This window comes from Arachis stenosperma, chromosome 9 (assembly GCF_014773155.1).
Source record: "Arachis stenosperma cultivar V10309 chromosome 9, arast.V10309.gnm1.PFL2, whole genome shotgun sequence".
NCBI classification, from domain to species: Eukaryota; Viridiplantae; Streptophyta; class Magnoliopsida; order Fabales; family Fabaceae; genus Arachis; species Arachis stenosperma.
In genome coordinates this window covers 147,446,657-147,463,192 of record NC_080385.1, presented here as the reverse complement: position 1 = coordinate 147,463,192, position 16,536 = coordinate 147,446,657, and the positions used below count along the sequence as shown (strand labels likewise).

The window sequence follows — 16,536 nt, the reverse complement described above, 5'->3', positions numbered from 1 at the left end:
TATACCAAAATTATCCACCAAAATCAGGCATGAGCATAAAGTACACATTGAAATACAAAATAATAAATACACACTAAAATGAGTTAAATTATACATATATTTATACATAATATATGGTGAGTAATTTTTGATAGCTGATTTTACTATATAAATAATATTTTTAAATATTATACTACATTTTCGATTATTGTGTGTGCATCTTGGATACTCAGCTATCAAGATCTCTTTTAAAAAAAATTTGGCCTAATATAAATACGTTTGTGAAAAACATAAATAAAATAAAACGTCTGGAATAAAAATAAAATATTTTAAATATTAAGAATAAAATTAAGATTTTACTCAAAAGTTTGAAATTAAAAGAATACTTCACCATTTACTTTTCAAAACTTTTGTTTTAAATGTTCATTCAAACAACTATAACGACTTAATTCAATGAAAAGCCATATATATTTCATAAGTTTAGTTTTAAAGATTGGAACACGCAAATTTAATGAATCATGTATTATATGGCCATTCGAAAATGAGACAATTATTTGAAATTTATTCTTTAAAAGTTTAAACTTTAAAAAGTATAGTTGCTATACTTAGGCAATTGTCTCTCTTTTGGTAGAAAATAATTTAAGAACAGAAGAAAAAATGGTATTATTTACATATATTGTATCACAGTGTGTTATGTAAAAATATAAACCTGTATACAGGGACGGATCCAGAAATGTTATCGTGGGGGGTTAATAACATATATAATATTAAAGAAATATGCAAATAAATTATAATGTAAGATGCATTACAAAAATATACCGATAGAGAATATATATTTAAAGTATAAAAAAATATGTGTACCTTTTACTAACGAAGTGGTACACATTGATTCTTCATATCATAAAATTTATCGATAATAGAATCGATGTCAAATATTTTAGCAATCTTCTTCTCAATGTAAATCAAAAGAAAATTAGCAAGAAATTCATCTTCCATTTTGTTTCTGAGTTTATTCTTCACAATATTCATAGCTGAAAAAGATCTCTCAGTTGTAGCAGTTGAAACAAGGAGAGTTAATACCGAGCGAATCAAACGATCAATCAAAGGATATGTTAAAGACTTTCCTGTCTTTGTTAATCCTTGACATAACTCCGAAATTGTGCACAAGTTAGTTAACTCAACATGATTAGGAACATCAAGTTCATAATGTTGAGCTTGCATTCTAATGTGAAATTTCTCTTGGTCATTGAAATCACCTGGATAAAACCGTTCTACTAATTCACATACTTTGTTGACATTGAAGAATTTATAATTATCTCTGGGATCTAAAGTTGAACTTAAAGTAAGCAATTCTACCATATTATCATTGAATCTTCCCTTAAGCTCTTGCAACTGTGTATCAATTACAGCCAGAAATAAATTAACATGGTAATGATGCTCCACTGAAATTTGGTCAACAATTTTGCGAGTTCGGCCTCTTCTAGGAATATGCAATGCATTCATATCAGGAACTTCAACTTCATGTTTCTCACAAAACAATATAACTTCTTTTATGAAAGCCTCCCAACTTGATTCTCTCATTCGTTGGATTAAAGTCTTGGTAGTAGAAACCAGAGTTAAAGCATTAAATATGTCTTGATTTTTTCGTTGCAAAGTTTGACAAAGATCATGACTGACTTCCAAAATATTTCTCATCAAATGCAAAACAAAGACAAATTCAAAGGATGTGATAGCATCAGAAGCAGCACTAGCATCACCACTAGTGGAGAAATTACCTTCTTCAGTGCTTTTTTCAAAAACTTCACAAGTAGCATCAAACATACATAGCAAGCTATGTACAGAATTCAAATGAGACCTACATCTAGTATCTCCAGCTCTTTGCAAAGTACCAATTTGATTAAGTCCACTACCTATCACAATTTGATCATCGGCAATTAAGTTTGCAACATTATTTGCTTGATCAATCCTTAACTGATGATGACGTTTAGGAGAAATAGTCACAACATTCACAATTAGTATAAGTTTGAAAAAGAATTGATGAACATAACAAACTTTTTTGGCTGCAGAAATAAGTGCTAATTGTAATCGATGAGCAAGACAATGAATGTAATAAGCAAAAGGGAAATCTTTCAAAAATAGAGCTTGTAATCTAATTCATTCACCACGCATATTACTAGCTCCATCATACCCTTGTCCCCTAAGATTTTGAACATCAAGATTATGACGAGAAAGAACTGATGAAATTTCTGTTTTCAATGTCAAAGAACACGTATCAGAAACATGTATAAGATCAAAAAATCTTTCTTGAACACAACCGTGCTTGTTTACAAATCTCAAAACCACAGACATTTGTTCTCGCTTTGACTCATCTCTTGCTTTATCAATAATTATACAAAATTTAGAATCACCAATTTCTTCTCGAATTGTTGCACGCACTTTTCTAGCAAAGATATGCAATATATCTTTTTGAACACCGGGAGATATATATTGAGCATTTCCAGGAGTGTTTTCAAGGACAATATTATTAACATTCTGATTACATGAAGCTAAAAGTTTAATTAACTCAATAAAATTTTTCCTATTCAAAGATCCAGGACTTTCATCGCCTCTAAATGCACATGCTTGAAATGAAAGCCATCGAATAGCATCAATAGATATCTTCAACCTTAAGCGGTTATTTGCAATAGTTTCATCACTATGCTTATCAAGAACTTTGTCTATATGCTTAGATTGAGCCAATAAATCATCACAAGATTTCACACATAAATTATGGGGAGAATTAGAAATAGAACCCTCGTGACATACAAATGTACAATTCACTCCATTATTTACTTTCTTCCAATTACTAAATCCTAACTCTGAAAATACATTTTTTTCATCATTGTGAGCACTATAATATTTACTAAACAAATAGCAAGGCAAACAATAAGCAGCATCTTTTTCTGGTGAATATTCTAACCAACTTGAAAATTTCTTAAACCAAGAAGATTGAAAATATCGACAGTGATTGTTATTACCAGAAGCTGGATAGCTAATATTTGTTGGTTGGTATGATCTAACTATTATGTATGCTCTACAAATCTTATCACGTTTATTGACATTATACTGCCAAATTGGAAGTCACTTTCCTAGTAAAAAGATATCAACATCTCTTTCTAATCTTGGAATTTTGGCTTCATGTTGATGTGTATTTTGAGTAAGATTAGAGAGTTCACTTACTTGAACTTCTTGTAAAATAAGATTAGAGGATTGACTTCTTTGAACTCTAACATTATCAGTAGCTTTTCTCTTAAAAATTGCATCAATTTTACTTTGCTTTCTCATCATAAAATGTTCTAGTTTCTTTTTAATTGGAAAAAAAATTCAAAAAATTATATACTCACATGAATAAACAAAGTCTAAATATTTTTTATTAATTAAACATCAATAACAAATTAAAAATATTTTTCACTAAGTCACTATCAATTTTACTAAAAAAAATAAAAAAAACTACTAGGCGTACAACATCAATGAAATAGAACTCAAAGTGGCATTTGTTCACAGTGCATTTGCTCAAAAACTACTAGGCGTACAGGCGGTATGGCATCAATGAAATCCGTATCAATAGTTAAATGGTGGTCAATTGGTCATGATAGATGTTACACACAAATGAGGATGCTATCTTGCAAAGGAGATCAGTTATTAGTTTATTACTAAATAATTAGAATTATTTAGAGCTTCTACCGTCTTTGGATCAAACTTCAAAGACTAATTCCATTTATAATGTACTATCCATGCCAGGTATAGAATATAACAATTTTATACATGTATAATAAAAAAGTGTTTAGCATATTGTACCTTGTACGGTTGTACCGTTGTGACACTTGAAAGTGGAGGGCATGGTTAATTGGCTATAGCTTCAAAAGAATACTAAGCGTCAAAAGGAATAAGGGAAGAAAGATAATGTAGTGTTTATTGAAATACCATTATATTTTATTGGATTGTGCTTCTTAAATTTTACTATTAGTTTTTTTTTTAAAGCTGGAGGGCTCAGGCTTCCACTCCCCCCTGTATCCATCCCTAACTGTATATTTTCAGGCTTACAAAATGCAACCTGCATTTTGTTAATAACGAAAAAAAAAAATCTTCTACAAAACGCAACGGCAAAAGATGTCCCACCTTTGACCTGAACCACGCAAAACAAAACCTGCGGTTTGCAGGTGACGAGACTAAAGCGCATCCTGCGTTTTGCAGGTGCACCACTCTTCAAGCCGATGCATGTGCAACACGTGTCACATATATTAATTGCTTTTTTCTTTTTCTTCTTTATATACTCATTGCTCCATCATCTGCGTTTTGCATTCTTCTTTGTGGGTGAGAGAGGATGAAGAACTTAAACTTGTTCTTGTTCATCATCAGCACAAATTTTTTATTTTTAAATTTAATTTAATAAAAATGCTTCGTGATTTTATATTAGTTACGAAGTATGTTGTTGAACATTTGGATGATCTTCAATATGTAAATTTTTTATTTTTTATTAGTAATATAATGTTATTGTTAATAATATTATTACTATTCTTATTATTAATAATTATAATTAGTGTTGTTGTTATTATTATTATTATTATTATTATTATTATTATTATTATTATTATTATTATTATTATTATTATTAGTACATGGTTGTTTGGTTGCGTTTGTTTTTTGAAGATAGGACACAGAGACATGGATAACGAATGTTTAAAAAGTGTTTGGAGGTAGAGATACATAGACACTGAACACATTATCTCCAGAACAGTTTTTTGTATTTTTGTGTCAACTTTTTTATGAAGGACAATGATGGACACAAAATTTGACAAAGTGGACACAAAATTTTTAATGAAATTATTTTTCTTTTTTACCCATAGATATGTTTATTATTCCACCATTACCGTCTTTTAAACTTTAAAAAAAAATTCTAATTTGACATATTCTCAATCGTCGATCTCTGATCTTCCAAAGTATTCTCTTCTCCCTGTTCTCTGTCGCATATCTTCTTCTTCTATTGATTCTCTTCTCGTCTTTCTCTAGCAGGTTCTCTCTTCCTCTTCCTCTTTCTCTTCTTCTTCTTCTCTTTTCGTCTTTTTGTAGCAGGTTCTCTCTTCTTCTTCCTACTCTCTTCTTCTTTTTTCTCTTATTTTTTTTCGTCTTTCTCTACATGCCCAGGTAATTCTTCATCTTCTTTTTTCTGATGCACTCTCTTCTTCTTTTGTTTCTTTTTATTTCCTCTTCTTATTCTTATTTGTTCTCTTCAGATTCTTTTTCTTCTTCTTTTCTTCTTTTCTTCATATTTTTTCAATTAATTTAACTACAACCAATTATCCATTTTTTTCGTAATAGTTGTTGAAAATCGCATGTTCTTCACTTTCTCAGTGACATATCCAGGTATAACTCTGCCTATCTTGTTCTTGCTTCTTTTTTTTGTTTTTTTTGTTTATGTTTTTTTGTGAATTGAAAATCTGAAAATTAAATATGGACAAGAATGATTGTATTTCGTATGACAAAATTAGTGATTTTTTCAATGATATTGTGAATGAATGAATGGACAAAATTGTATGTATGTTTCTCTTAATGGAAGAATGAATGAAAAAAATTATACTGAATTCTTCTTTTTATTTGAATTCAAAAATAAAATAATTAGTGGGTTATATTGCTGTTATTCTTATTGTTGGTGATTACTTTTAGTATTTGTGTAAATTTATAATAATTTATGATTTATATTTTTTACCTGTTAATTAGCGAAGAATAGAACCATTGGACTGCTCCAAGAAATTTAAATGATTTTTTTTTATTTTAGGATTCAGCATGAGATTGAGGCCGTTACGATATTTGTTTTGATGTTTGTATTTTTCTATTTGAGAAACAAGAGAAGAGGACATTTGTTGATTAGGAATAGAGAAATTAATACTAATCTCTTAAGACAGAATGTGTTAAACCGCATAATAGGAGGAGGCGATAGAAATTGTATTTGGAAATTAAGGATGAGTGTAGATGCATTAGGAAGATTATGTCAGTTACTTAAAGTTCAAGGTGACTTTGCGATGAATGTCGTGTAAGTATACATGAGCAAGTGATTATATTTTTAATAATATTAGCTCATCATAAAAAGAATTGCACACTTCAAGTTAGATTTTATAGGTAAGGAGAAACAACAAGTAGGTATTTCAATAAGCTGTTGTAATCGGTTATATGTGTCCAAAGCTTATTGTTTGCAAATGTTGTTCCTGTTCCAAATGACTGCATAGATCCCCGATGAAAATGGTTTAAGGTAAGTCTACTGAATAACTGCCATAGTGGTTTTGTCTTAGTATAATTTTGTAGAGTTAGTCTTGACATTTAAATTTCTTTGGTTTAGGATTGTCTAGGAGCATTAGATGGAACATTTATAGATGTGACTGTTCCTGAAGAAGATAAATCAAGATACCAAACAAGAAAGGGTAAAATATCAACTAACGTCCTAGGCGTATGCAATCGAGATATGAATTTTGTGTACGTACTTAGTGGATGGGAAGGATCCGCATCGGATTCAAGAGTCCTTAGAGATGCTATTTCACGTCGTAATAACCTCAAGATACCAATTGTTATGTAACGGTTAATTTTTAGGTAACAAAAACAATTCAAAATTTTAGTTGATAAAAGTTTCTTAATCCTTATAACATATCCCTTTTAATTTGCAGGAAATTATTATTTAGTGGATGCTGGTTATACTAATTGCAAGGAGTTTCTAGCACCATATAGGCATACTCGATACCATGTACAAGAATGGGCCCATGGAAGAAATGCGCCTAGAAAGTTTAATTTTGAGAATATTTTAACAAGAAGAACTCTTCAGCTAAGAACAATATTGAGCGTTATTTTTGTTTACTTAAGAAGAGATGAGCATTTTTGAAGAGTTCATGTTTCTACAAAATTAAGACACAAAATAGAATAATAATTGATTGTTGTCTACTATAAAACTTTATTAGGCTTAATATGGACTCCGATCATGAGGAGGACATATTACTTGAGGATGACCAAGTGCTTATTGGAGAGGAGCATGGTGGTAATGAAGATGATGACGATGAGATGATTGATAGTGTAAAGGGCAACAACGAATGGACTGCTTAGCGAGACAACTTAGCACATAAAATATACAATGAGTGGATGCATAGTTGAATTAATTAGTTGGTTTACTTGTTGTATGTGTGTTTCATTTGAATTATTATGATACGTTGTTGTCTTGGATATTTATCATAAGACCTAATAGTAAGCACAGTAAATGGATTCCCTCATTAGAATGCCAAAATTTTACTTGTCATGTAAATGGTTCACTAATAAGTTCTATGACCATGTATGTATCTTAATAACAATTATTTCATGATCTAGATGATGATGATGATGATCATGATCTTCCATTGTGGTGACTAGCCACCATGCAAAGTTGATATAAAAACTACCACATCTTTTTCTTCTAGTGATGTATTCAACTGATCAAATAGCTCCCAATCACAATCGTTCACAAGGACAAGAACTCCAGGTTGCCTGCATCACGAACAGCAAAAAGCAAAAATAATTATCAAATAAGCACAACATAGAAAATTATTTTCAGCTAATTTCTAGTTTAGGCAACAGGGAAAGGAGGAAACCGATACAAAATCAATATATAAGTGTACTGACTACAAAATCAGTGCAACTAAGAAAGTATTATGTTTAGCAAAATTTTAGTTTAGACAAACATGGAAAGGATGAAATCAATACACAATTGATATCCTTGGCAAAGTTGCCTTTATCAGAGATAATCAACACAAAATTACAGGCATTGATTTAATATTGCACCATGTTAACTCCAATAGACAACTAAGCTGACAACAAAATCAGCACAAAGAAACTATTATTTCAGCAAAAAATAATGCAATACTTACAATGTGATCCTGTGATAATCTAGGGGGAAAATGTATTGAAACTAGTGTAAGAAACCAACAAATTAGATATGTAAATTCTAGACTGCATTCGACAAGAGATGCCCTATCAGAGTAACTATGACATATAAGCTTCACTTGGACAATTTTCCATGGCTTTTAGTAAGTGCTCATCATTAGGGTAGAGAGTTTGAAAACACAAGAAAATAGGGAACCCCTGAGTATCTTTATCTGTTCGTCCGATACCTTGTCAGATCTAAAAACTAGTATATTGCAGAAGCTTGTGGTGTGTGAGAGCAAGTGGGTGAAGAAGTTATTTTATAAGATCCCTATTGTAGTTGTCTCGAGTGGTGTGAAGTATGTGATAGTGTTCGACAAAGATCTGCAGGTTCTGTTTCATTGTCGGAGAAATTTTCCAGAAGTGAAAACACACGAGTTATTTGCAAAGTTGAAGGATGGTCTCGATAATTCTCGGCATCAGCTCCGAATCCTCAATCAACTACGTTAGGGTGCTTCAAGTTCAATGCCAGTGGTTGCAGCGGCTTGTCCATTGGTTGTATCTCCATCTTTTGCAGTTGGGATGGCTAGTTCTCCTCGCATGATTCCTGATTCTGTAGGTGACAGTGAACCGAATCGAGTTGAAAAGGCAATGCGAGAAGATGATTTAGACGAAGAGCCTGTCGACATAGATGGGGACATTGATGAGGATACAAGGAGCAATCCACCTACACAGCATAGCCCATCAAGTTCTGACACACAGCAACATCCTCCACATTTCTCAACCTTGAACTTAGAAGCTTTGGGGTAACAGCCGGATGTAGATGCTACCTTTGGCGGTCAGGGATTGCATGATAGAACCGCTCCTACAGAATTTCAGATTAGGCAATCATTCCAAAATAAAGAGAAAGCTATGTTGAGTGTAAAGAGTTATAGTATCCGTCGTGGAGTTGAGTACAGGGTATTAGAGTCAGATCATCTTAAGTATCATGGAAAATGCAATGAGTTTGGTAAAAGTTGCACTTGGTTGATTTGCATCACACTTCGGCAACAAAAGGGTACTTGGGAGGTTAGAAGGTATAACGGACCTCACACTTTCTTGGCTACATTGATTTTCACTAATCACCGGTAGTTGATTATCACGTTATTTGTGCGAGAATCTTTCCGTTGGTTAGAGACGATGCTGCGGTTATGATAAAGGTGTTGCAACAAGCTACAGAAGAAACCTATAGTTTCAGACCTAGCTACAGAAAGGTCTGCCTAGAAAAGCAGAAGGCAATAGCACAGATCAATGGAGATTGGAAAGAGTCGTACCGTGAGTTGCCATGTTGGATGCTTGGTGTGCAGTCCACCATGGTTGGAACCGTTGCAGTGTTAAAGACTTCTTTGGTTAGAGTTGGTGATCAGTTTGATGAATCCACAGTGTACTTGCGTCGTCTTTTCTGGATATTTCCTCCTTGTATTGAGGCCTTTCGATATTGCAAGCCATTGATGAGCATCGATGGTACTCACTTGTATGGCAAGTATAGAGATACTTTGCTTCTAACTATCGCGCAAGATGGAAACACAAATATCTTGTCCATTACATTTGCACTTGTTGAAGGAGAAAATGCAGAGTCGTGGTCTTTTTTCTTGACCAACCTACGACAACATATGACTCCACAAGAGGGTATTCTTGTGATCTCTGACAAGCACAAGGCATCAAGGCTACTCTAGGGGAACCTGATAGTGGTCGGCTCCCTCCTCGTGCTTTATCAAGCACTCTACATTCATCATGTTTCAACAAATTTCTCTCTGAGTTTCAAGGATCAGGATGCAAAGAGGTTACTTGTGAATGCTACATATGCAAAAACCGGGCGGAATTTGACTATTGGTTTGTGAGGATTAAGAATCCTGCTATGTGTGATTGAGCAAAAAGAATGGAATATGATAAGTGGACCCAGCATCATAATAGCAGCAGACGCTTCGGCCACATGACCAACAACATATTTGGGTGTTTTAATTTTGTTCTAAAGAGAACAAGGAATCTTTCAGTCACTTTGTTGGTAAAGTCCACATACGAAAGGCTTGCAGTGCTATTTGTTATTCAAGGACAAATGGCAGAGGTGCAATTGGGTACTGTGCATCAATTATGTCAGGTCTAGGTGAAAACAATAGAGCGCAACTTGAGAGATTCGAGGTGCTTCACCGTCACTTTGTTTGGCAAGCATCAGTTTGAGTACATAGAGGCAGAAACAACTCCTACAGATAACTTCTTGCTTGGCACGTATCGAGTTTTTCTTAGGGATCATACATGCGACTGTGGCTATTTTCAAGCTCTGCATTACCTATGTTTCCATGTGATCGCATGTTGTGCTCACTTGTGCTTGAACTGGGCAATAAACGATACCTAGATGCCAATGGAAAAGTAAATGTGTCATAATCATGCAGCCACAACGTAGGAAACCACCAGAATATCCAAGACTGAAGAAGCTGAAGCGGACCAGCCAAGTTAGTGACATTTCTGTTGGCCACCCGACACATGGATCTATACAACCATGCCAAAGCAGCTGAATCCCAACTATAATTGCCCATCTCGTCAACCTTTGCCACATACGGCAACCACCGAAGGTGAACCCGATTCCCACTCTTTTCACCAAAAAGCTGAGTGGATAGTAGCATCATAAATGTAAGCACGGGTGTATATACCTGTATCCTCATTTGCATTGCTTGGGAGCACCCTAAACCTCTCATGGAACCATGTGAAGTGGATTGTCATATGCTTGACTTTATTCGGCAGCGGCAGCTCGCCGAATAACTCTTGAAACACATCCCACACTGGTCTGCCATCCTCAATAAACTGTTCGAAGTCAGTGAGGCACCCACTAACAGCCACCCTATTAATGGGCAACCCCAACTGATACGCCACGTCCTGCAGCATAATGGTACACTCTCCAAACGGCATGTGGAAGGTGTGCGTCTTAGGACGCCACCTCTCAATGAATGCGCTCACAATAGGCTCATCTACCCATAACTAATGAGTATTTAGCCTAGCCAAGTAATACAAACTAGCCAAATAAGGTATGATCCACTCATGCAAAGACATATTCTGTTGCTTCCTAAGGCTGTAAATATACCTAGTTGGTTGCATCGTATGAAAAAAAATAATTACATAGATGTTACGTGAAAATAAAAAATATAAAAATTCTAAAACATACAAGCCTAAATCATAAATTATTTATAAAAAAATTCTAATCGGATTTCAAATGTACAAATGCGTGTTATCTATTTAATCTTTCATTTATATAAAAACTGCATATATGTTAGATCGGAAGAAAAAATATAAAAATTCTAAAACATAAAAGTCTAATCTATAAATTATTTATAAAAGTGTCCTAATAAAAAAATAAATATAAAAATGCGTGTTATCTATCTAATCTTTTAAATATACAAAAAGGCAAAAATATTAGGTAAGACAAAATATATAAAAGACTTGTATATTTAAACCATTATAACTAATCTCTTAATACAACGACAATTTTATAGTTAAAAAAAAACTAACCTCTTCGTTGATGCTTCCAATCACGTGAGCAACACCGTTCAGACAGTACAAACAATTTTCTTCAGTCATGGTCCCATTGGAATATGGTATCCCAAAATTCTTTTTCAACCTCCTCTCAATCCAAAATTTTTTCACACAAGCGAATGAAGAATCTGCTGCTGACTATCGCGGTAACACGTAAACCGCGACAGTCTCTAGCAAATTATATTTTCCCATTCCTTCATAAACCGAAATAGGGTACAGTGATTTATGTCTTGCATTTTAGTTATAATCTGCAGGTACAACGAAAAATTTAAGAATATTAATACTATTATTATTATTGTTGTTGTTATTATGGTTGTTGTGTAAGACTAATATTTTTTTCATACGTAAAAAAATGAACCCTCTTTTGGAGACTATATATAAAACTTTAAAAAATATTTTTCAATCTAATATGAATTTTTTTTAATGATAATCCTCCGAGATGTTATTATGGTTCTCTAATCTATACCAAGTTCTTGCTCTTGACTCTTTTGATAGAGTAATGTATAGTCAGTCGTGGAAAGTATGGTTGAAATTTTCTTTAAAATTTTATTTGCTAATTCTAATTATTTGGAAATAAGATTCACCCGACCACGGCACCACCTCTATTGCCAGTAAGAATGTTGGCTTTTCATTAGAAGAGAGAATAAATTATCCATTTGGTAATTGGTACTAATTTCGACTATAGAATTTGAAAAGACGTAGCCCCACTATTTATGGAATTTTTTATCTCCTCTATATACAAAAATCAATTATGATAAATAATTATTAGTATAAAATATATATTAAAATATAAAAATATATTAAAAATAAATTAAATTACACATATATTTATATACAAATATATAGTAACTAATTTTAGTATATAAATAATAATTTTGAAAAAAATAACATTAAAAGACCTTATCTTTTTTGGTTTAAAAACAGTTTGCTCGCATCAATCCAAAGCTTGGTAAAGATCTGTAGTAAAAATAGTATCCGAATATTTCTTTTTGAACTTAGAAACTAAATTAAATATCAATGGACGAAAGTACATGGATGGCCAGCACCATCTTGGTCTGATGTATAGTATTCTTAATTTACAAAATGTAAGTAGTTAAATTTGAGCATCTGCTACCACCAAGATATAAGAAAACCAAAATTAATCTGGTCTAGGTATTAAACCTTCATACCCTGTCTTCACAGTTCACATCACATAATATGGTGATGAGGAACAATTATGTTAATCTTTCCTGCCTACATACCATACCCAGTTATTTCGTGATGAGGATTCACTTGACTTGAATGGATACCCTGAGTTCTCATGTTAGCTTCGTTCCACATCAAAGGAGCTACCACTGAGTCTAAATTCAGAATTCTCTTCCTTGCCCCGCTTGGAGATCCTTCCAGCGTCAATCCTCCGAGATTCTCAAGTGATGTTAGGCAGCTTTCAGTTCCCTGGGGCAGCAGAATAAGCGACGGCACCGGCACTTCCGAAACATGCAATCCTTCCAACCTTTGGCTGCCTGTGTCGACCATTGGATTGCTAATAATTTGATCAGCCAACATCTTGCAAGCTCTCTCAAGCATGACCATATATGTCTGTTCAGCATCCTGGCAAATTAGCAAGTGCTTCTCTGCCTGCAACAGTCCATAAATTCTTAAAAATGGTAAGTGTAGGGCATCAAGTTACAACACAAAGATGTTTAGCATGAAATAAAATCGGAAATGTTTGGTAGCCAAAATCAGCCAGAACTTGCCTTATTTAGCATTACTGAAATAAAATTTACCTCCACTAACAAATGTAGTTTACTTTGCACTTCCATTTGTGCCCTTAATGCTTCCTTTACTTCTTGGCCCCTAGCCATAACATTGCGAGTCTCCGCTTAATTGTTAATCAAGAAATTAACAGGCCATAATACATGAAACACTTACTCATTAGCATCATAAGACGGCTTAGGAGATGAGTTATTTGTACTGGGGCTTTCCAGAGGGTACGAAGCTGACATTCATTTCATAATTATTGAATGAGTAAGTTAAGTTTAGATTATAACGGAAGAAATTCAATCGGTAATTATAAACCCACCATCTTTGCATCCCTCATCAAAATCTTTTCCTGATTGCTTACCAAGCCTGTATTTCTGCAATGCATCAAAGGATCACTTAAAAAGAAAATCCAATGTTACCAAATATTTTATTATTATGCCAATGATAAAATAAACCTGCAGATGACTCTTTAAGTGATATAGAGTCAAACCCTTGACATTCATTGTTCGCAAAATCGCTTTTGGTGTGGCTTCTGCAAGTAAAAGATATTGATAATTACTTAGCCTCCTACTTTATTTTCCTAAGCATAACATACATTTTCACCTCAAAATGGAATTTGCCAAGAAAAACTCACAAAAAATGTTCAACCCAAGCAAATTCCCATTCTATCAAAAATTGAGGAAGTTTTCATTTCATTTGAATCATAACTACCTCTCTCACACACATTACTACATTAGGTTGTCAGACATAGTAATGATTATTCATTTGTCAGCAATTACATAAAATTCCAAAGCTTGAAGCTCGGTCCCTATTCCTAAAACCGCAAAAAGCAAGAAACGAGAGTGACTCACTGGTGGCACCGCCAAGTTGAGTGACAGCATCAACGAAGCGTTCATGGAGGTCCGTGGTCCAACGAAGCCGAGGCTTCGGATCAGAGGTCAAAACCAGAGACGGCTCCCCACCTCCTCCTCCTCCTCCTCCGCCCTGCACCATCATCTCTTCCACTCCGTCGCCATCACCGCCACCGCCGCGGGGATGTATCAACCTTGAAAACATGCTTCTTCTTCTTCTTGTATGGTTACTCACAAAAGAAACAAAAAGAAAGATACACCCAAAAAGGAAAACAATGTTTGGTTATTGCAGAAATGGAAGGAGTTTGAGATGACTCATTTGGCGATGACGAGGGCAAAAAGGTAAAAACAGGGGATTGTGTTTGTGCTGCCACTCTCACGCTTTACTGGGATTTTGTCACTTTCTGCTCCTTTCTTCTCACTTTCTTTCACTAATATTATAATATTATAAAAATTAAATTTTAATACATTAACTTGTAAAAAGATTTTACACAATTATATAATTGTGTATGTAAAAGTAATTCGTTATTAAATTTCTTAATTAAAAGTTTAATTAAACTCATGAATTTAATTGAATGTGTACAATTTTTATGTGATTACTGAATCAAAATTAAATTATAAAATAAATAAGACATATATATTTAATTATAAAATTTATAAAAGGATAAAGTATATATTTTATCGTTGAAGTTTATTAAAAATTTTAAAAATATTTTTAAGTTTTATTTTGTTTCAAGTTTATTCCAGAAATGTTTTATTTATATCAAATATATTCCTAACGGCTAAATTTTTAAAAAATTTAGGATTAATTTAGCAACAATTTCACAAAAACAACCTTCAACACAAGCAAATCAAACATAATTTTTATGTATTATTATTGAATAGGTCCTAAACTTTTTGAAAATTCAATTGTCATAAATATATTTAATGCAAATTGAAAACTTTAGAGATAAAATTTTGAAGCAAAATCAATTTTATGGATATTTTTAAAATTTTTAACAGATTTCAAAAACAAAAAATATACATTATTTTTTATAAAATAATAAAATAAAAAGTTAATGATTATTAAATTTATAATTATCACTTATGAATCTCATTATTTTTATTTTAAAATAATTAGATTCTTAGTTTTTATTTTACTAATTTTTTATTTTAGAAAAATTTAATCCTTAATTATGTGTTATAATATTAATAAATTTAATTTTTTTTATTTATATAATATTTAAAATTTCACCAAAAAAGGATTTATTATAATGTGCTTATAGATTTTTAAGTGATTATTAAAATAAAATATAATATATTTTAGCGCTATTTTTTCCCTCCAATTTTCAACTGTTTTTTTCTTTTTCCTGTGGGCTTTATTTTTGTTTTAGAGAAAATCAGTGATAGGCCAGTTTTGGAAAGTTGAACGTGAAAATGTGAAATAACAAATAAGTGTGTGGCAAAGAATATTCAAGTACTCTTCTTTGGGTTGGACCATCTTATTGTATATTATTGGTTTATGATCACCACATCCATAAATGATTGTTTCTTAAAATTGAAAGCTTCTTTGTGGAAATTTTCTTGTTTGATGTTAACAAATATTTACATGTTTGGTTTTAATTTGCAAATATAAAAATAAAGATGTCAAAATGATACATAATTTGCTCAAAAGGGGATAGTTTTTCATATTTAATTGTTGTTATATAAAAAATAAAAAGGATAATTATTCCGAAAGTTATCTAAAATGGATGGATTTGGATCTGAATGTAAGGTCCAAACTCCTATGAAAGATTGGTTCAACATTTTTTCTGGCAATGTGAAGTTGTCTGAGTTCTTTGTAAGTTATGGTGGGGGATTGGTCTGACGTTTTCTCATACTCCGATGCTTAAGATAGCAAGGATTTTAGATAAGTTTTTAGTAAATTGGAGTTCAAAATATACTTGAGGATGTCAGGGTATTTATAAGTATAAATGTAGAGTCAATAACTACCTTAGAAGTAGTTCCACTTTGGATGGTGGATTTGTTACTCCCTTAGTTAGAGAGGTTGTTGAGAGCTCCTTTTTAGATGAGTAAGAGAATTACAAAAGTTAGTTACTTATTTAGACAAGTAAGACTAGGCCCATTTCGCCACGTCCGACCTCGGGTAGAGCTCAGTTTTATCTGTAGAGTATTGATTGGGATTTATCCCTTGGGTCTAGCTAAGTTGTGGGCCAGGATATAAACAATGTCCCTACTTAAGACCGAGTTTCATTAGATCGGGCTCAAGCATTTCTAAGTCGGTCTTGATCTCTTGTAGTTTTTGTTCCATCACGTCAGGTTTATGGCCTTCCTTGGGATTAGGCCGGGTACTCGACGTATTTTTTGAATCTAAACGTTACGTCTTTTCGTAACCATTTGCGCATCTTTTCAATTACCTTGATAACCATGCATGTCATTAATGGGGGATGAGATTACCACTTTGCCCCAGTGACTATATAAACGTAATTATTTTTCTCTTTCCTCT

General features: G+C 32.8%; 2 protein-coding genes across 4 annotated transcripts; both read right to left on the bottom strand.

Annotated features, from left to right (window-relative positions):
• Positions 1-846: 846 nt before the first annotated feature.
• On the bottom strand, positions 847-4,198 carry LOC130950057 (uncharacterized). The gene is made up of 4 exons (XM_057878618.1): positions 4,166-4,198; positions 3,943-4,072; positions 2,154-2,837; positions 847-2,039 (listed from the first exon to the last, which is right to left on the bottom strand). The coding sequence occupies exons 1-4, from the start codon at positions 4,196-4,198 to the stop codon at positions 847-849; spliced, it is 2,040 nt and encodes a 679-aa protein (XP_057734601.1).
• Positions 4,199-12,442: 8,244 nt separating this feature from the next.
• Positions 12,443-14,404, bottom strand: LOC130950828 (protein PHR1-LIKE 2-like). Of its 3 annotated transcripts, none has more exons than XM_057879420.1 (6): positions 14,052-14,404; positions 13,656-13,732; positions 13,520-13,574; positions 13,369-13,435; positions 13,190-13,293; positions 12,443-13,070 (listed from the first exon to the last, which is right to left on the bottom strand). In XM_057879420.1, exons 1-6 carry the CDS (start codon positions 14,254-14,256, stop codon positions 12,691-12,693), a joined length of 888 nt encoding a protein of 295 aa, XP_057735403.1. In that variant the 5' UTR covers positions 14,257-14,404; the 3' UTR covers positions 12,443-12,690. The 3 variants fall into 3 exon arrangements, with proteins under 3 accessions (XP_057735403.1, XP_057735405.1, XP_057735404.1); XM_057879422.1 differs by having other exon boundaries at positions 12,443-13,074; positions 13,224-13,293; XM_057879421.1 differs by having other exon boundaries at positions 13,656-13,729.
• Positions 14,405-16,536: the final 2,132 nt, after the last annotated feature.

Coding starts and splice junctions, on each gene's coding strand:
- LOC130950057 (XM_057878618.1), bottom strand. CDS start 4,198: ATGCGCTTTAGTCTCGTCACCTGCAAACCGCAG. Junction 4,073..4,165: donor TCGTCACCTGCAAACCGCAG/GTTTTGTTTTGC, acceptor AACAAAATGCAG/GTTGCATTTTGTAAGCCTGA. Junction 2,838..3,942: donor CAATCCAATAAAATATAATG/GTATTTCAATAA, acceptor ATGTATTTTCAG/AGTTAGGATTTAGTAATTGG.
- LOC130950828 (XM_057879420.1), bottom strand. CDS start 14,256: ATGTTTTCAAGGTTGATACATCCCCGCGGCGGTGGCGGTGATGGCGAC. Junction 13,436..13,519: donor TGATGAGGGATGCAAAGATG/GTGGGTTTATAA, acceptor AATGAATGTCAG/CTTCGTACCCTCTGGAAAGC. Junction 13,071..13,189: donor AGTAATGCTAAATAAGGCAA/GTTCTGGCTGAT, acceptor TGTTGCAGGCAG/AGAAGCACTTGCTAATTTGC.